This window comes from Barbatula barbatula, assembly GCF_947034865.1.
Source record: "Barbatula barbatula genome assembly, chromosome: 2".
NCBI lineage: Eukaryota > Metazoa > Chordata > Actinopteri > Cypriniformes > Nemacheilidae > Barbatula > Barbatula barbatula.
Genome location: NC_136767.1, coordinates 23,283,905 through 23,305,916, shown reverse-complemented (window position 1 = coordinate 23,305,916; position 22,012 = coordinate 23,283,905). Strand labels below are relative to the sequence as shown.

Below are 22,012 nucleotides of genomic sequence, written 5' to 3'. Positions count from 1 at the left end.
CAACCTGCTATTTCTCAGAGAGTGTTTGTTTGAGACATGAAAAATATTTGTACGACAGATTATGGTTCCGTAATATGTGATGTTAAAATGAACAAACGTGAAATTATCATGTTTATTTTTCTCTCTCAGATTCAACCAAGCTACATTTGCCTGTCTGTGGGACAGTAAGCAATAGCCAATACAAATCAACACTATATGGAAAATACTTTGAAAGATTCTTCGACATTCTGAATCTCAGTCTCTTTCTCTCTCACTTTCTCTTTCTCTTTGAGACTCCGGCGACAGATGGCCTAGTAAACCAGTTAAAATTCCCCTCACAGCATTTTCTAAACTGACCTTGGCTGTTTACGCACACACATACACACGCGCACGCACACAAGGTCATGTGCTGGTTTGTTACGAGATACAGAAGGGAGGAACATCTTTTCTCTCCACCCAGAATACACGTGCGCGCACACATACACAGAATGTTAACTTGTACATACATGTTCTCTCGAAAATTACATACAAATACAAAAGGCGAGTTCACATCTCTCTTTCTCTCTCGCTCTCTCTCTCTCTGTGACTGATCGATGCTGTGAGTTCCTCCTCTCTGTGATTGTGGTGGTGGTGGGGGGGGGGGGGTTGTCGGACACAGGATTCTCAGTGCTTTCCTCAGTCTGACACACAGTCGCAGCAGCTATGAGCGCAGGCGATGTGGTGTGCACAGGATGGCTAATAAAATCCCCTCCGGAGAAGAAACTAAAAAGATTTGTGAGTAAAAGCCCCTCTCTCTCTCTCTCTCTCTCTCTCTCTCTCTCTCTCTCTCTCTCTCTCTGTGTTTCTCTCTCTTTCTTTTGTTCGTTCGTCCGTTCTTTCTATTCAGTATTATAAGCAGGTACTGCAGTATATGATACGCTGTCATTTCATTCAGTGCTGGAGAATCGGTGTGGTTTCTAACATATCTCTGTGCTGTGTTTCTCCGGTCTGCTGGATTTAAACGCTACATCTGCATGCTCATACTGTGTGCATTATGTCTGAATTTGTGTGCTGTATTGTTTACACTCTTGTTCTGTGCGCTGGCCTGTCATTGTTTAATACTGTTTAACCTTAATGTGCTTAAGGCTGTGCCTGGCTGTATTTTAATTTATGTGGACTTTAGATTTTTGTGATGTGGTGCTTTACATGTTAGTGCTCAGCTGTGTTTGTGCAGTATTTGTTTGCCGTCTTGCACGTGGCTGAGCTGTTTTGCATGCCCTCCTGCCTGTGTCAGATCCAAATGCTGTGCTTTGTGACAGTGCAATTCACTCGTTGTATGTTGCTTGTAGAGCTCCTTCCATGTGTTATTCAGTAATAGTAAATGCATCTTTGTATGTTTTGAGAATTATATTGTTTATGTATAAGAGGTTTGTGCTTTGTAACGGCAGTCTTTTTGTTATTGTCAGTTGCAGAAATATGAGCACATACTTTGTCTTGTGATGTACCCCTGTACAGTCGTGGCCAAAAGTATTGGCAATGACATACGTTTTGTGTTTTGCAAAATTGGCTGCTTCTGTATTTCTAGATTATTTTGCCACATGTTTCTATGGTATTTTGGATATCTTAAATTAGCATATCTTAAATTTTAACAGTGCTTATTGGCAAAAACATAATATATGCAAAGGGTCAATATCTACAATGTTGGGCCTTGTTTTTGTTAGTATATTAGATTTTGAACTTTTCTTGCCTTATTAGTGCTCTGAGATTATCACAGTTTGTGGGTCCACTCGCATTTTTGAGGATTGACCAAAGGTTCTCTAAATGGGATTGATATCTGGAGAGCAGCATTTTTTTTGCAATAATTTCAAATGCATCTGATCACTTTGCATATTAATCTATAAACTATGTGAATAAACACAACAACAGCTTAAGCAGAAACATTGCAAAACACAGCATTTATGTGTATATCACGGCCAACACTTTTGGCCCTGACTGTACCTCTTTCACATTTCTTTGTGATTCAGCATTTCTGTTTTGTTTGTGGCTTAAACTGTTTCAAACCTGTTTTGTTTTCCTGTAGCTCAGTGGTTAGAGCATGGTGCTAGCAACGCCAAGGTCAAGGGTTCGATCCCAGGGATTGCAGGTCCTCAGAAACTGATGTATAGTATCATGCGATGTAAGTCGCTTCGAATAAAAGCGTCTGCCAAATGCATAAATGTAATGTTGTCTGTATCTGACCAGATACTACTGTCCTTTTTGGTCTTTAAATCTCTTTGAATTTTTATATCAAACATATATTATATTATATTATCATAGTGTATTATATTTGTAAAAACATTATATTAGAGCGAGAGAGGGGCAGATAGAGGGTTTAAAATATAGTTGTCAAATTACTTTCTCAGTGTAAAAGTTCAGGTACAAATGAATGTTAAGTTGTTTCCTACAACTTGATGCACTCTTTACATTTTACATTACATTTCTGCAAAAAGCAGACGCCTTAGTTGTTTGGTTGAGAGGCAGGAGGTCAGGGAGGACCACCAGTCATAAGATGTGTGTTATAAAGTGTCAGCCTGACACCACAAGCATGTTCTCTCCCACCCCCCTTTTCTCTCTCTCGCTCTGTGTTTCTGTGAAATTTGGGTGTGTTGCAAAACATGGGAAGTACAGGCAGTTGAGAGTGACCCTGCATTCAGAAATGGCTTGCGCTATCAGAGACCACACAGGCAAAAATGTGATGAGTGCTATTAGGAGTTGTAACTGGGTGACTGACAAGTCAATGCACATGTGTAAACAAGTTTGTCTGGAGGCTAAGTGCAGTAGATCGCCATGCCGTGTCTGTGTGTGCATAAACTGTATGTGTGTTTTATAGTAGTACAGGGATATGAAGAACAAACATTTACATGCTCCCTCTCTTCTCTCTCTCTCTCTCTCTCTCTCTCTCTCTCTCTCTCTCTCTCTCTCTCTCTCTCTCTCTCTCTCTCTCTCTCTCTGTCTGTCTGGTTTTGTGGCTTTAACAGGTAGTAAGATGTGAAACATTGGGAGTGTTTGTTGTGTGCTACCAATGCACTTATCTGTCTGTCGTTCGCTCATTGGCTCGTTTTCTATGCGTGCAAATGGCTGTGTGTATGTTTGTTGTGGTTCTACCTTATATTACCTTATAAATGTGTGTATTTTTATATAAATGCCATGAACATTCACGTATTGTTGTTGTTCAAATAGGGAAGCACATTGTTAATCTTTAGTTTAGATTTACATATACTGCACAGTTCACTTTTCACTCTGGATCACCCTCTAAGAGGAACTAACCAGAACCGAATAGACAGAACTAGAACACAGTTTGCATGCAGATTAGCACATAAACAGAACGTCTGTATGTTTCCTTGTCGCAGACAAACTTTAAGCCAGTTTCAGACTTCCTTTCTGTGAAGAGTTCTGGGAAAACAGCCCCAGTTCCTCTCTTTGACCAGAACGCACACACATACATGCATAAGGGGAAGAAAATGTAACCATTCGAGAAGAAAGAATAGAGAGAAGGTCTTTGTTTGTGACAGAGGTAAATCAAGGTCATAAATTGACCCTGCAGCTCTGAGCATGCTCGGAAACAATGCGTGGTGGCCAGAAAAACTGTTCAGATGCAGGATGGGTAACACATGTTATTTACACGTTGTAATAAGCATCTGTTGGTTTGTAGTTTATGCTTTACAATGGCAAAGGCACTAAAACAAAGATTTTTGCTAAATTCTACTAATTTCTACATTAAAGGTGAGCGATATCTTTAAAAAAAGATTTTATGAATATTTGATAGATGACCAATAGATGCTTGATGTGTGGTAAAAGAAAATGTGTTTCACATAGACATGCCCTTGGTGGTTGAGACGTGATCCGTACGGATCGTGCTCTATGGTTCGGAATGCATGTGAACCACGGATTAACTGTAAATTTATTTATCATAGAGGAACAGATAGTTTTGGCACGCATCTTCATATATTAGTCCTCGTGATGTAAATGTTAGAAAAAAACAAAGTGGATCCAACACCAAAACACTCTCGTAGCCAATCAGCAACAGGGAGAGAGAGTAAGAACGTGTTTGTTATTGTGAAGGTGGAGCGAAATAGGAAGGGCTGTTTGTATCTACAATGTTTATCTGAAATTGCGCCATTGATGACATTTTTTGTTCGCTTTTCTGGTAATTTCCCCTCCTTTACTGTAAATTTTACTTCTGTACTGCAAGTGTCCCTTTTCCAGCACACATAGTATATTAAAATATGCATATATCAAAGACAGTAGTTCATGCAGGTAATTTCTGTGTAGAAACCAGGGGCTGGATTAACAAAACTTTCTTAAGAATAAAATTCTTCTTAACTCATTTTTAAAAACGGAGCGCTTTTTACATTTATTGTGTGACAAAGCAACTAGAAACGGAGAGGGTCACAAATAGAATGGCGTAGGAACACACAAAAAGTATTATATAAATAAGATTTTGTAAAGCTTGCTAACATTTTAGCTAACATGCGATCGTAAATGCCGTTTATCACATCTCACACTTATGTAGATATACGTATATATTGGGCCCACAATTGCATGTTTTAGGGAGAATGTGGAGGTCTGTGGAATGGATTGAAAAGTTTAATGTTTAAACATACCTAAGAGTATTGCACCTCTTATTGGTAGTTGCAAGAATAAACAAATTAGCTTAAATATTATATAGAAATTCACACGAGGCAAACGTTTTAAGAATATGGATTTTTGTTTTGTTTTCACTATATAGATGGATGCAGAAAAAGGATTTTGATCGAGACATTCAACCCCAGTTGCTTAATGGATGTTGTATATAATTCTATAGTAGGTGTATTTAGGAATAACAAATCATCTGCTAAATGACTGCTAAGTAAACGGAGAAGTTTCAGGTCCCATCTTGTATGACGCATGACTTCTTGGTCTAAATCTCCAAGAAGAGGAAGATGTTTGCCTTGTGACTCCAGAGGGACAGACATTGTGCGGTTCTGTGGCTTTTATACCCACAATGCATTTTTTGAACTCATTTGTGTCATCTGCTAAAACGACCTTAAGAAAGATAATCGCCTGGTGATACAAGTGGGACAAGCGTGGCCTTTTATTCAATGTTACCACAATAAAAACTACTTTGTTTTTTAGCCTGTACACAAACAAATCAACAATGAATAGAGAGACACTCGAGAGTTTGAAACCTTAATCATACTTTGCTGCTGGTGTTTTAATCAGTTCAGAGCCCGAATGACAGTATCTCACAGAAGTGAGTACACCGCTCGCATTTTAGTAAATATTTTATTATATCTTTTCATGACAACACTGAAGAAATGACACTTTGCTACAATATAAAGTAGTGACTGTACAGCGTGTATTAGCACCTATTGTATTATTGCCCCTGTATGACACATCGCTTATTGCTGAACTCTTTGCAAGTCGCTTTGGAGAAATGTAAATGTGTATAACAGTGTAAATTGTCTTGTCCCCTGAAAATTACTAAACACACAGCCATTAATGTCTAAACAGCTGGAAGCAAAAGTGAGTACACTGCTAAGTGAAAAATGTCCAAATTGGGCCGAAAGTGTCAATATATGGTGTGGCCACCATCATTTTGCAGCACTGCTTTAACCCTCTTTGGCATGGAGTTCACCAGGGCTTTACAGGTTCCCACTGGAGTCCTCTTCCATCCTCTGTGGATGTTAGAGACCTTGCGCTCCTCCACCTTCCGTTTGACGATGCCCCACAGATGCTCAATAGGGTTTTGGTCTGGAAACATGCCTTTTCCAGACCATCGCCTTTACCCTGAGCTTCTTTAGGTGTGTTTTGGGTCATTATCATGTTGGAATACTGTCCGGCGGCCCAGTCTCCAAAGGGAGGGGATCATACTCGATTTCAGTATGACACAGTACATGTTGGCATTCATGCAGCCCCAGACCATGATACTCCCACCACCATGCTTGACTGTATACAAGACACACTTGACTTTGTACTCCTCACCTGGTTGCAGCTGGTCACCATCTAATTCTGAACCAAATAGGTTTATCTTAGTCTCATCTGACCACAGGACATGGATCCAGTAATCCATGTACTGTGTCTGCGGTCTGATGAGACCAAGATAAACGTATTATTATAATGGAAGCTGTCTTGTTGAAGGCATGTGTCCATGTTTATGGACAAACTTATTCTGAATCTTTATTCAACGAGATATGCTTTTGTGGTGAGGAAGGCGGGACGAGAGCCGTGAGGCGGGGCCGGTGGCGTGAATGATAGTTGGAATCAGCTGTGCGCGCACCGGCCCCGCCTCACGTCCAGCCTTCCTCACCACAGCTTTATTTATATTTAATACCATATTTTGTTGATTTAGTCTTGCACTGTACTGTTCCTGTTATCTGAAATGTATTGTATTCGCACGTTTTATTTTATTATCGTCAGGCATGTTTTGTCACAAACCCGGCAGTTTTAAATAAAGTGGTTCTAATTTGGTAAAGAGAAACTGTATTAGCCAGGACTGAATAATGAAACTTCTTTTCTCGATCTCTTTGCTGAGAGAAGTATTTTAACTGTAGTTTCTGTAATATGTGAAAACGCAGAGTCACATGCTTAAGAGAATTCGTACAGAATTATTTAGAAATACCTGAGGCAAGAACAGTTTGCAAGTACAGGGAAAATAATATATAATATATCAAATCTAATTATGATCTAATAACCTAAAAGTAATGTATTAGAGCATATACTCATATAAAGTTAATTACTTCATGATTACATAATGACCACTTGATAATATAACAACATAATACAACTAATAACTATGATTTGGCAGAAGATTACACTGCCAAAACTGGATTTTAGTCACGTATGAAGCCAGAGCATTTGTACTTACTGAGTGTTGATTATTTACTTTGTTGATTATATTATTTTACTTTTTGAGTTATGTGGTTTAAATTAGGGCTGACAAATGATTATTTGCGATTAATCTCGTGTTTACATATACATAATATATGTCTGGTACTGTGCATATTCATTTGTATTTATAAACACATACTGTACATGCATATACAGTTGACAGACATATATTATGTAAACACAACCTTTTATTCTGGATGCGATTAATCATTTGACAGGCCTAGTTTAAATTAAATACATTATGCTTGGCATTCATTTGCCAAAGATGTCCGTTGAAGCACTCACATTATTTGCAGTTATATTGGTATTGGGTAAAATTGAGTTTTCTAATGTCTATAATAGAGTCGTAAATGAGCCAAAATGGCTAACTCTTATATTTCGTCCAGTACTCACAGGTTTACTTTAATATACTTCATATAAGTGTGATTTGATTGATGTTTTGTTCACATTAAAAACACATATTTGTTACAGTATATTACATTTATTACAAACCCAAGGACTGAAGAAAACTCAAAAGTTATACATAAAAAGCTGACCTGAACCTAAAACCGGCTAGAGAGGTCCCGGTGGGCTTGAGAGAGGTCGCTGATCTCTATCAGGTCCTTGCTCAAAACCTGTTACTATCTACCTTTAAAGGGATAGTTGAGTAAACCTTTTTCCTCAAGTTTTACTCACTATGCTATTTTATACTATGGAACACACTGGATTTTATATAGTATATACATAGTTCAGTACACATGTGTTGTGAAGCATCAGAGAAAGAACAGATATCTGTATTTTCTTTTTTTGGTCATTTATTCCTGTAATGTTTCCGTGTGGATGATAAAAGAGATCAAGGTCATTTAGACACAGAAAGAGTGCATTCAGTTATATTGAAAATAAGATCAAAGGAGACATTTTTATTTTATTACTCCTTTGGCGTGACTGTGTTTGTCTCACCAGAGCCACAATGCTAATCTGATTATCTTCTCAACTTTCTTAGTCATGGCGAAAGCGATGGTTTGTTCTACGGAGAGGTCGGATGAGCGGGGATCCTGATGTTTTGGAATACTACCGCAGCAAGAGCTCCCGTAAACCCATCAGAATCATTGACCTTCAAGAATGTGAGGTAACCATCGAGGCTGAGGTGCGGCCCACCAAACGTCAGTATCAGAATCAGCACTTGTTTGTGGTCAAAACCGCCACTCGAATCTTTTACTTGCTGGCTAAAACAGCCGAGGAGATGAACAGTTGGGTGCAGAATATTGGACGGATTTGTACGTTTGGAGGACTGGACAGGCATTCAGGTGGGTAAAGCTATACAGTAGATACTTCACATTTACTCTAATATTTGGATTTTATTTGTTGGTATTAATACATAAAATAAGAAGTGAGGTCAGAGGCTTGGCAAGGTAGTCAGTGCATCTGACACATTGAGGCGTGTTGCTCATGCAGGGGATGTTAGTTTGAGTCAACCTTGCATCATTTATTTCTATATAATATACACTACCATTCAAGTTTAAATAAAAAAGTAAAAATATTTAATAAAATAATCTATATACCGGTGATAAATTCAGGTAATATCAACAACAGGATGAATAGAAAAAGATTACTTTGTTGGAAGTACCATGGTCTGCACGGTTGGCCGGGATGGCCATATGGATGATAGAGATTCAAGTTTGGCCTCTCCACTATGTAACTCTCTCATTAAAATCCTACTTTAAGACAAGCACAAATGTATTCTCCTCAGTTACCACATCTTAGATACATGCATATTGCGTATGAGCGTGGGTTTCTGAAAAAGAAAAGTGCTACAGATGAGCTAAAACAAAGAAAAAACCTTCATCGGAAAAATCCTCCTACAAAAACAGCCCACGATCATTAGCATGAATAAACTTACACAGAGAGATAATTAAGCACAGGATGATTCTCCGGAGAGAGATGCAGAGACAGAGATTCAGAGACGCTGTGATCCAGGCGAGGTCTTATTTTAATATTCTGTTACATCACTCTCTGTCCAATAGTCTGCAGAGCAACAGCTGCGTCACAGAGAAATGTTTAAACACATATTAAACGCACACACACGTTTGTCATACCATAGACGTCAGACCCATAAGCAGACATCTGTGGACTTTTTTTCCAACAAAATGAAAATGAAAATGAAAAGCAAATACTTAGGTCAAATGTTATTGTTGAAAAATATAAAAGCATTATATTAAAGGACCAGTGTGTAATTTTTTTACATAACCATGTCTTAAGATTGGGGTCAGCTGTGATCAGAAGGTTGCCGGTTCAAATCTCAGTGCCAGCAGGTCATGACTGAAGTGCCCTTGAGCAAGGCACCTTACCCCTGATTGCTCTGCAGTAATGTGCCACTGTAAAAACTACTTGTAAGTCGCTTTGGATAAAAGCGTCTGCCAAATGAATAAATGTAAATGTTAAGAGGCGTATAAAGACCTTGCGTTATGTTTTAATATCTTAGAATGAGCTATTTCTATCTAAATACACCGCGGGTCCCCTTACATGGAATTCACCCAGTCGTTTCTAGAGTAGCCCTAAACGGACGAACTGCTCTACAGAGCGCATTTTGTAAATACGTTATCTCCTTAGGTAGGGCTGTAATGAAATATCGTGCAATTCTTATGCTTTACATCCGAAACGCGAGAAGGCGCTCTAGCGGAGAAACTCTGAATATGGAACAGAAGAAGGATGATTAACACACATAAGCTGTGTCTGAATTCGCCCACTATCTCCGATGTAGTGCACTGTATTGCTATATCAACTCATTCCATACATTCCTTCACTACTTTTTTACCCACTATTTCCTATGATACAACGCGAATCAACCGTCTGATTACAATCAGCTTGAGGAAAGTGACCATTACCACAAATGTACGTTTATACCCTTATTTTCTACTTTTTGAGAATAAACTGATCAAATGAAAATGTTAGAGACAGTGGTGCTTTATTTGAAATGTATTCAATAATTTTATTAAGCATATAAATGAGTGAACGAGTGAGCGAATAAGCTGTGTCTCGTTTTGGAAGGCAGCGTACTCCGGAGGTCTCATTTGAAGCCTGCTACGTTTCATTAAAGCAGGTAGGACACTCCATATGCACCCTCTAATGCGACCTACTTTCACAAGAATTCGGAGGATACATGAGGTGTATACTTCGTTGCTAGAGATAACCCACAATTCTTTGCGTCGGCCAAAGTCTGTTATTTGAATAAACGGCAGGAATAAACCTTCAATCAAATATGTGGTGTTTAAACAGTTACAAATTTGTGTCACGTTTTTTTAATCTAAGCAGGCAGATGTAGTAAATTGAATTACAAGCGTTAAGTGATTTTTAAACATTTTATAACAGTAAGGCACAAGATGTAGATGTAACCAACATTTTGCTTCCCATGTAGAAATCATTTTAATTTATTTGACAGGTGTGGGAGTGAAACGGGTCGTCATAGCAACATGGTACTTCCTGTTTCCTTTTCTGACAGTATGTCCTACGAAGGACGTCTTTGTTTAATTCTAAGTCGAGAATACTCCGGAGGACACAAGGACGCAGCCTTACGAAACGAAACACAGCTACACACAGGCCGTTTCTCAATATGCGTTCTTCATCGGTCTTGTGTCCTCGTGTACTCGCTCTAAACGTCATCAATAACCGTCCAAGTCCAGTTCCAATACTCAAGAACAGAGAACGTATGAATGTACCCGGATGTGCTCCGATATCAAGGATGCATCGTATGGGGCCTTGTGCGCCTACGGAATCAACTTGAAGTCCCAGAAGTCACTGCGTAAACGTTACGACATCTTAGTCCTGTGAGAGCCGCCGTAGTGCTTTGTTGGTTGCAATTCAAAACATCACCGCTAGATGCTGCTAAATTGAATACACTGGACCCTTAAATAACATGACATGAATCATATTTAATAACATTTTATTATTGAATAAGTTAATTATTTCGTATATTTAAGTGTGTATAGAAAGTAATATCACAACTTTCACAATCTAGTTCCAAAGTGCATATGAATGCAAGAAAATATTACTGTTATTAAAATTGTTTTGTTTATGTTGCATCGCCTATTTAAAGTCGTCTCCAAGACACAGCATCACACAAAAGCAGCACTGTTTAGTTATTTTGTCAACCATTCATTTAATCTGTAAAAGTGTTTAATAATACATAGGGTTAATGAGAACCAAATTCAGATCTCAACATGTCGGCCCCTTGTGAGGCAACTCCAAAAATATATTTTATCAGGCTTCTGATATGACTGGAGTTTAATGTGAATGTTTAAAAGTACCAAACTTTGTATGAAACTTAATGAGGAAGAACACTGAATGCAATTTGCTGTTGCAGTTGCAGTAAGACCGAAATATGTTTTCAGTTAACTTATGTGATATACCAAACAAGAGGTAAGACAAACAAGTTACACATTACATGAAAAGATAACAGAAAGATGAGTGATACAGCGGCAGGGAGGGTTTCACCCACACACATGGTTACTGTTTAATACACAACACACTAGACGGTTGTACACGCCTCTAAACTGGGAAAAACAGATTGTGAAAGATAAAGCTAGTTTATACTGAACCGAGCATGTCCATGCTATTCCTAACACAGACACAGATGACAGAGGCTTTATTCATAACCTCAATGTTGCTTATGCCTCAGATTTTTGACAAAACATCTCAGTCCGTGCTCATAACAAACCCCTGCAGGAAATCAGCTGAGAATCGGATCTTGCCGTTATTATTTACAGACAGGCTGCTTTGCAGCGGGGCAGATGGAGAGCAGATTGAGAAAACAAAAGATCATATCAGAGAGGTTTTATTCACACCTGGAGGGCTGCAGTTTCAGATCCTACTTCGTGTGTCAAGATAATCAAAACAAACGCTGGACTAAAACAATGCGGGACCCTCATAAGCAAAGACTTTTGTAAACTCAAATGTTGACCTCACTGTCACCACGACAACCACATCACTATCACAATTGCTTATTTTAGCTCTTACCCCCTGTCTAATGGTCCTGTCACCATGACAACCATTGTCTGTATCTCTACTTGTACTCTGATCATGTCACCATGAAAACTGCTCATTGTATGTGTTCCTCCCTGGGCGATGTCACCATAACAGACACCCTCTTATCCCTACTCTACCTGTGCCTCTGTCACAATGAAAACCATTAAAACGTATCCTCCTTCGTGTCTGTCACCACGACAACTGATCATTGTATCTTTGACACCATCAGCAATCTTTGACCCATCGCCATGGCAACCAATTACTGTAAACTGCTGTGCATCTGACATGGTCCTACAACCGGTACTGCTGTCCATCTGACACACCACTATGGCAACTGTTCACTTTATATCTATTAACCTAGTTCCATTTACAACTTTGCTCTGTAGATGTAAAACATTATAAATAATAAATAGGCTTTTAAATGCAGCTGTATAAAACCCAAACGTACCACAAACACTATCCCACCCAAACATATATGACACTATCATGGGCTAATATGTTTTAGTTAAATTATTCTAGATGTTTCCAGTAAAGTCTGATGTCTATTTGAACTCACCCACAGACAGAGAGGCTATCAGATATTGTCTGTTATCTCACATAGTTCACCTCAGATAAGCCCACAGTGTGTTCGAAAGCAGGTTTTCTGGACTGTTTACCCACAACATTATCTCAGCATTACTCACGGTCTCTTTCAAGCACCATCAAGTTGGACTGAAAATGAAAAAATAACGGCAATGAGTCAACACTGTAAACGTCTGTTTATTGGCAATTAAAACGATTTAATTATTAATTTGGGCTGTTCAACAGTATTTCCCAAAATTAAGGATGTGTCACTTACAATTGAATGAGCTCATTCTGACAGGACCAGACCTAGAAAAGGACACACGCTTACAATACACTTACAATAAATTTGCTGTTATATGCTGCTTTATAACATTAAGAATAGATTATTTTTATTTATAAATATTTAGATTTTTGTGCAGTGTAATTAAATTATCTTAATTTTGCAGGTAAGAGACTGTTAGGATAGAAAAGCTAAAAATTGGTTTTATGGTGACTTTGAAAGACTTTAAAAGTCTTACACACCCATCGTTGACTAGTACACAGGTTATTTTGGCCCATACTAAACCAAGATGTAAACCAATTTTAATATGGGATTGAGTGGCATAGCAATAATATTTGTTGTGATTGGAATTGCTGGAATAGATAAACATGTTCATAAGAAGGGGGCAACCCATTACTTTTGTCTATATAGTGTTAATATGTGGACATATTTTATTTATATATATTACACTTTTGCTTATTTTTGATATTATATATATAAATATATACACTTTTTATTTTTGCTTTAACACCCAGCTCTACTTTCCACAATAATCATGCATTATTAAAGTCAGTAATTCCACATTCCAACATTTTTGCTGACTGTCAAATAAAAAGCCACTATAGCTCCAAAAAATCAACCTTGAACTTGTCATGTGCTCATAGCGCGTGTAACAGGCGTGAGCTTCACGTGCCTTAGTCATCTGTGGGACTGAAAGGTTTAGAAATGTCTGCCCACTAACATGCTGTTGAGTCTAAACAGGAAGAGAAAGAGAGATGTGTATGTGTGTGGGTTGTGGTGGGTGGGTGGCTGATGAAAGGGGGTGATTTGGTCTGCCACCTTCTGGTGATGGAAAGAAAGCAAAGGTGCCGTATGACGCATGATTATTGCACTGAAGTTTTCTGACTTGAAACATTACAAGTGCGAACAAGCTGTAAAATCTATCTCTCTCTTCTCTCTCTACCTCTGACAGAATCAATGGACAGTCTTAATCGCATCCCCTCTTCCCAGCAGCCCTCTCCAGCTCTCTCTCCTCACGTTTCTCTCGTGGCCAATCAGGGCACAGTTACCGTCGACAACCACGCTGTCCAAGAAGACAGGCCCAGCGAATCAGAGATCAGCCCTCCACTTGACTACCTCTTCCTCTCCCAGTGTGAGACCGGCACGAAGAGCATCGTCAGGCAAGGCCCTCTCTGCTTCTTATGACCGCACGTTATGAGAATAATAATTACGTGTTAATCTCGACGCGAAAATGAGATTCATTCCATGTAGCAGGAGGCTACCTGCTATTCCTCTAATCTGATTTTATAAACGCAGACTGATAGAAGAAATGAGAATAGAACATTTCTAATGCTTTTCGCTTCGGCGACATCTTTTGATCTTGGTCATTGCAGCATAACATACTGTTATTAGATTCAAAATAAAAGCTTAGAGGGAGTGCATGTAAAGTAGGTGCGCACCGTGACGTCTGCCACTCATGTTATGAATACCAACAACTCATTCTGGAGGTTTATAGATGTTAATGAAAGACAAGTGTAGATAAATCTGCTTTTAATGCAAAACGAATATTTAGTTATTGTTATCAGGAATGGAGAGTTTAAAAGTATTTCTTAATCAGTTTAGTCTGAAATTGTAGTCTATAGGTTTTACTTAAAGAGATTTTCTTTAAAATCTCTTTTTTTCACTCAAAAAAGAAAAATCTTTCATTATTTACTCACCCTCTTGTCATTTCAAACCTGTATGACTTTATTTCCTCTGCTGAACACAAAAGAAGATGTTTTTCCAGAATGTTGGTAACTAAAAACCATTGGTCCTCATTGACTTCTATTGTATGGACTAGGGGTGACCACGAATAGTCGAAGATTCGATGGGAGGAGCCTGATTCGACGACCAGTATCACAGTCGAATCTTCGCAGAGGTGTTATGCAATGGGAATTGTGCCATTTCGGTTATATGGGAAGTGGCGTAGCAGACAGGCACGCAATGCGCACAAAAAATATTATTTATGATGTAAAGAAATGGGCGATTTTAGGGTTGGGTGCCCAAACCCCCGGCGCATATGAGCGCGAGGTCTGGCTATCGCATATCTCCGCGTCTTCTGTGCTGTGAGACCGATAAAGAGGAGCAGCTCGATCCACACGCACCCCGCAGATGACTCGCAAATGAATGTGTACACCGTTTCCAAACATTTGTCATTCACTGAATGTCCGGGCATGTAAATATGTAGTTACACTTTGTCTGTAAATGCACGGAGTTCGTAACTTAGACTGAACTTTGCGCTAAAAATTTTAAATCACAATTAAGCAAGTAAATGAAAAATCTTAACAAACGGTAACCTGGAATATTATGTTTCAAACAGAGGTGGCGATAGACAGGCAAAATGTATTGTAGCTACAGCAAAAAAAAGAAATAATACTCTAAATGAAGGCTGAAAATGTTACTTATGTGTTTGTTTGTGTTGTGTCCCCTCACAGGAGTGACAGCGTCTCTAACTCAGAACGTTCCTTCGAGCATAGCTCATCTGAGTACACCGAGGATGTGTTCAGCCCCACCACACGCGTTGACTCCTCCCCCTCTTCGTTCCTTTTGGGCGGGGCGTCTGAGCCGCCCTTCAGTGCCCCCTGCGGCCCTCTCTCTTTCTCCGTCTCCTCTTCCCTCTCTTCCTGTCTATCATCTCCTGTTTCTTTACGGCGGCCGCCTGACGTCTTCAGATTCGACCGGCCCTTTTGCATTACATCAGACCCACAGACACCTCCTCCCCTCCCGCCCAAACCTACACACCTGTCCGATAATCACGCTAATGACGAAACTGGGCGCATTCAGGTACAACCAGCTCTCCTCCCTCGCAGGACGTCGCTGTCGGGAATAGAACATTTTAGGAGAGGTGAGCATAGACACAAACACACATTTCTCTGCATGCATAATGTGAAAGTGGATATAATATGAATATAAATTGAATAAAAATATCTTGTTTTAGGAGAGTATGACAATACTGGAAGAAACTGGAACAAGCGGTTGAGTCTCAACCTGGTAAAGCAATATTCAAATCAAAAATAGTCAAGTGAACCTAGAGAAAGTTAAACAGACGCACTAAACAAGCATCTCATTTGAATATTCAGTGCCAGAAACAAGAAACATAGTGTTTCACTTATTTGTGTATCCCCTAACTTACGCTCTTTTTTTCTAGCCTGTGTTTCTGAATACTACAGTTACTGAAAACCACTCTGAAGATTCATATGTGCCCATGGCCTCTCCACCAGTCAGCTGCTCTGATGATGCTTCAGATGGCTACATACCCATGAGCCCCTCCACCCTGCCGCTCTCCTTACTGACCAATGGAAAGCCAGAGCTGCCCTCGCCTTCAAATCCCGACCTCGAGCCCCCTCCCGTCGACCGCAACCTGAAACCCAAGATTCGGGGTAAAGTTGTGGGTGAAAATGCACTTAAGGTGTAAATTAGCAGTATTATCAGCACGTGGTTTGGCGTATGGCTGTGTATTTGTAGTATTAGTATTTAACAGCTTGAGTGATTGTTCGGCATTACTTTTGTATGACATGATTTCCATAAAACCTTTATTTGAAGTATTAACAGTGCCCCGGCATATGGTAATATATATGATATATAATGCTGGTGACTCCTGATGTGATGTCATAGGCCTTGAAGCTATTTCAGAACGTTCGTTCGATACTTTTTGAAACTGGTGAAACCAAAGACTCGGTCAAGGAATAGTTCATCAAAACATGTTATGTATTTATGCATAATTTACTCACTCTCATGTCATTTTAAACCTGTATGTCTGTCTATTTCTGCAGAACACAAAAGAAGATATTTTGAAGAATGTTCGGCCCCCATTGACCACAGAAACATTTCTCAAAATATCGTCTTTTGTGTTCCACAGAAGAAAGAGTCGTACACAGGTTTTGAATAAGATAAGGGTGAATAAATAATGACAGAATTGTTTTTGGGTGAACCATCTCTTTACGAAACAGCAATGTGTTTTTAGGTTTGTGTGTCTGTAACTGCTTAGAAACTAAACCAACCTAAACTGGAATAAAACTGAAGATGTAATGTTCGTCCGAAAAATATAAATAGAGAAGTGGAGAAGATGATTTCATAAGAGAAGAGGTAGAAAAAAACCAGTGACGCATGTGGAAGATGAACATGAGGAAGATGAGATACAGGAGAGGCTAAATAAATCATAGAAAGTGAGGTCATGATCACACACAGACCCAACATTTATGACTCATTGGCTCTTGAAGGGAGGTTGCCAAATATTTGATATATTAAAAAAACATTTTGAGAATTTGGGTTTGCCGAGAAAAGTTGTGAGACAGGAAGTGCATGATAGAGCTGGAAACTCAGGCCACATTTTGCCTTAAGTGGAGACACAAAGCTCATGCAGGTCATGCACCTTCATAGAAAGGAAATACCGCATTAAACTAAGTGTCTGTGACTATACTCGTGAAGGCCAGATTTCAGATTATGTCGTCCCAAGTAATGTTCAACATTGGCTTATCAGGACAGTTTAGGTGATCCTTATTAGTAAAAATGGTGAACATTTACCACAAGGATGGTAAACATCTGATCCACCCACATTGTGGGGATAGGCCAATACGAAACTGATTATTAAACACACTAAATTATGCTTATTTGAAAATGTAAAAAGGTTTGTGTGAGGTTCGGATGAAACGATACAATATACAGTTTGTCATTGGAAAGTGCCCACAATGTACACTATAGAAACCTTACGTTTGTGTGAAAATGAGAAAAAGAAGTTTGAGTATTCTCCATTCTGTTTGGTCCTACAGCCCGTCCGCCACCCTTAGACCTGCGGGGTTTGTCCACCATCTCCGAATGTCCGTTCCACGTCCCTCTCACACGCACTATGACGGAGTCCAGGTGAGATGTACACAACACTAACCGATGAAACACCCAATAAACCTCAGAATCACAGAACAAAATGACCCCAAACTGATTCTATGCACTCTGCTCTTTCTTCCACCACTTTTCATTTCTGTGTATCTTTGTCTTAAATCGGTTTGGACTCTTTTCGTCCTCCTCCTGTCGACCCCCTTTTTCATTCACATGTTCGTGATGTAGAAGCACGGCAAGCTGTTGTTTGTTTTATTTGTTAAATGTAAGACTCGTCTCCATACCTCGTATGGCTGTATTTGAATGTTGACGTGTTTCTGTGTCGGTTTGTTTGTTTTGTCTCTAGCACATCACTTCAGTGTGTGCCTTTGGACAGGCGGCGGGGGTGGGGTCTAAACGGCCCCGAACAGGAAGAGAGCCTAACGCCGACGGTAATATGACTTCCTGTTTAACTCGTTCTCTGTCGCGTATAGTTTATTGCTCCATTTTGCTTTTAAATGAGAAAGAGGAGGGGAAGTAAAGAAAAACTATTTGTATACTTCTTTAAAACTAAAAGTAATAAAAAAGACTTTCTGTATTCTTTTTGTGAGTAATTCTCAGATATATACTTAAAAGTATATTTGACCTTTAATTGTACTTATTCTTTCGATCAAGATATACAAATGTGCTTTGAAATAAGATCTCAGAACAAAACAGTATATTAAAATGCAAGAAAATATATAAATAATAAACTTTAAATATGATGTTACAATTTACCAGCCGTGTAAAATCTATTTAAATAAGTTTTGTACTGATTTATACTTCAAAGTGTACTGTCATAATATGTGTTGCAAGCATTTTACTTGTAAACTATCAGTACAAGTTTACTTGTTGTATTGTTGAAGTACAAACAAAAACATTTAAGGCTTAAAGTTTACACCTGTTAGATTTAAGAAGTACAATTTTATCAACTAAAAAGTGGGCCAACTTAATCCTTAAAAGGATTGAATTAGCATCCTTGCCAGTACTACTACCGTGCCTAAAATATATATATATATATTTACAAGATACACTTAAAGTATACTTGGAAGTATTTTTTTATCCACTTAAAATGGGACTAAATTACTAGTATTGAAATAATAAACTTTCAAGTATACTACTGCTATACCAAAAATATACTTCAACATAAGTATTCTTATATAGTATACATATTTGATGGAGTAAACTTTTTTTGGGTACAGTTAACAATGCAAAAGACAAAAAATAATCTGGATTGTTCAACTCCGGTCCTAAAGTTCCACCTCCACCCAAAACCCCTGTCTGAAATCTTCCACATGTTCAGTTGTGTTCAAATGATTGAAGCTAAACCTGCGGGCAGGTGGTCGACTTGGACCGAAGCTGAATAGACCTGCCTTACATGATGTGATGCAGGTCGTAAATGTGTTCACATTCATGTGTTAAGGTTAAAGCGTGTGCATTTGTTCAGGACTCACAGCTGATGTTGTTCTCATCTTGTGACTCGACCACCTGGATAAGACGTCCCCAGCTAGATTACCTATCACTTGACTTCAACTCCGCCTCGCCTTCACCTGTCCAGAAGGTTAGTGGTAGACATGTATGACATATGTGTAAAACAGTTCACATTCAGTTCATGTGTCAAAAATAATTCTTAGATGTGATGCAGCTGAATTTGTGCTCCTGTAGCATTGCTGTTCATAGTGCTTTGAGTGGGCGCTAGTGCCGTATCTGTTGTGATGTTCGGGGGCTTTCTGCGGCTCTAAATATTGAATCTTTTGGCAGAAATAACCATGACTCAGCTCATGTCATGAATCTGTTTTCAAAGCTCTTATTTGGTCTGATTCACTTCTGATTCACTCGGTTCACATTGTGACGGTTTGTTGGTGTGCTATTATTGATGCTTTCAGAAGCCGCTGCTGGCTGATGAGTACCGGGTGGATTACGTGCAGGTAGACGAGAAGAAAACACAGGCTTTACAGAACACCAAAATGGAGTGGAAGGACGTTCGTCAGTCAAAAGCCTAAGGACTTCTGGGAAAAAAACAATCAATTTAAATTATTAACATGGTTCAGAACTTGACTTGTTGTCAGCTACGATTTCAGGTACTTTTTGGTCTTTTACACTGCTGTGAATGGAATGTCGTATGAGCCAGTAAGAGCTGCACATGAAAGCTTCAGAAATAAAATGGCAGACTATTCAGGAAATGATTCCAGAATAAAAGACCTACAGTGCGACTAAAGACCTGAAATCTTGTAAACGGGTGTTGGAACAATTAAATCGAACCCTTGCTAATAGCATGAATGAACTAAAATATTTGGTGGAATTTTTTGCCAGATCATACACTCCATCTGAGACTTTTATCCTAGAAAATGGAATATTTAAGGCACTTCCTGGAACATTTATTTTGAAATAGTTTCCATGTCCAGCACATTGTCTTACATCATTGATGTATGTTACACAGATGACACCTTGCCTCTCTAAATTCTGAAATAATATTTTCAAGCGTGTTATGACGTCTTTATGTGGATATTATGAATGTTACATATTTATGATGTGTACAATCACTGAATAGTATCAAAGAAACAGATAACACCAATGAATGTCTTTTGCACTGGTTTAAACACCCTGAAGATCACGTTTAATATGGACTTGTTATGCTGAGAGTTGGACCACTGGAACCAAACACTGTGATCAGACGCTGGAACAAAAATTCAATAAGAAGGATATCAGAACACTGAAGGAAATTTTTGTCGAAGGGAATTCTGTCTGCATTCTCTTTTTCAAGATGTTGAATGAATATTGAATGTTAAATATTTTAGACTACTGTCTTATTATCGACCTTTATTGTTGAAGGCAATATTATCTGAATGTATTTGACTGGTTCACCATTACGAGGCATTACGAATGTATTTTTGGTTTGTTGAATTAGTAGTGTCCTACTGTATCGCAAGAGCACAAAGATCTCATGGGAAACTATCACTGTGACATCATCAGTTTTTTTCCGGATATTCATCAGTGAATGCTTTATTACATAAAGTAATGGAGTGAATGAGTGGGGGGATTTTTGAAATGTAGAGACCTTACTAACCTGTGTGAATCACTTGATATCTGTACGTCAGCAGGTAAATTATTGTGATGCATATTGAACAGAATTTAATAAATCAATTCAGCAGTTCAGCTCAATAAAAGAAAAAAGAAAATACAAAACTCCAGGACAGACGCTTCTTCAATGCGTTTAATGCTAAAGATTTGGTATGTTTGATTCTGTTGTCCTGCCTTTTGTTTACTTCTCTTCAGTTAAATCCTGGCTGTTGTTTTTCTGTGATGGGGCAGGAATCATGACCGCTTGTGCACGCAAATAAAACACCGGCTAATGTTCCATTTATCTGGTACAACCATTAATATTAGTAATTGTATTAAATAAAAAATGAAATATGAATCTCTGATACACTATGATGTGAATGAGGTTTTTTAAACATTTATATCAGTTGTATGAGATTTTCTGGGAAAATAAGTTAATTTTGTTAATTTAATAAAACAAAATGATAGAACAAAAATATGAGATAATTATTTACCAAGACTTGTAAAAAAAATGTGTGCATGTCAATTTGAAGATAAATTGCGGTCGCAACACCACATTTTTTAAGGCTATGGCCAGTTTATAAATAAAAAACACTAAAATCACTTAATTTAACATTTTAATCTGCATTTATGTGTAAACCACATTATTTATGTTTGAATAAGGGCAATAGATATAATTTATTTGTATTTTTATATTGGCATGTTGAAATTACTTATGCGTCATTGACCCTTACACAACTGATTTACTGTAATGTAATAACTAGATGTACCTATTCTAAAGAAACAAAACCTTTTTTTAAATGTGGGCGGTGCCTGACCGTCCCCAATACAATGAGGCTATTGAGGATGGTTGCTATGCGGGTATTTATTCTTGCAAATATATGATGGTTACTGGCCCAAAGGAAATTGTGCACACCATTTAAAGGTTTCTACTTTAAAGAGATAGTCCACCCAAAAAATTTTATTCTGTCATGAATTTGTCAGAATACTACAAGGTCTACACTCTTAAAAATAAAAGTGCTATATGATGCCATAGAAGAAGCTTTTTTTTTAAATTGTCAATGAGGTTAATTTGCGGAACCAAAAGTGGTTCTTCTATGGAATTGCTGTGAAGAACCTTTAAAGCACCTTTATTTTTAAGGTTGCAGGCAAACCTAGACAAACTAAAAAGGTATAATTTCATTAATCAGATTAGTTTGTCAAGAAGATGCTGAAAGTGTCTTTTTTGACTTCTTATTCTGCATGACTCTAGTCACTGTACTACTGAAAATAATATATTTGTGGATATTACTTCTGGATATATTCTCAATTATTAATTTGACGTATTTTCCAAGATGTAATTCTTCATGAATAAAACAGCATGTCACATTC

The 22,012-nt window shown here is 38.3% G+C and overlaps 1 protein-coding gene across 2 annotated transcripts; it reads left to right on the top strand.

Annotated features, from left to right (window-relative positions):
* Positions 1-437: 437 nt before the first annotated feature.
* Positions 438-21,091, top strand: gab3 (GRB2 associated binding protein 3). 2 transcript variants are annotated; one of them, XM_079449790.1, is made up of 11 exons: positions 621-753; positions 2,039-2,134; positions 7,850-8,153; positions 13,665-13,872; positions 15,166-15,575; positions 15,669-15,721; positions 15,879-16,110; positions 17,500-17,590; positions 17,910-17,994; positions 19,029-19,142; positions 19,468-21,091. In XM_079449790.1, exons 3-11 carry the CDS (start codon positions 7,889-7,891, stop codon positions 19,582-19,584), a joined length of 1,575 nt encoding a protein of 524 aa, XP_079305916.1. In that variant the 5' UTR covers positions 621-753; positions 2,039-2,134; positions 7,850-7,888; the 3' UTR covers positions 19,585-21,091. The 2 variants fall into 2 exon arrangements, with proteins under 2 accessions (XP_079305915.1, XP_079305916.1); XM_079449789.1 differs by lacking the exon at positions 2,039-2,134 and having other exon boundaries at positions 438-753.
* The last annotated feature ends 921 nt before the right edge of the window (positions 21,092-22,012 follow it).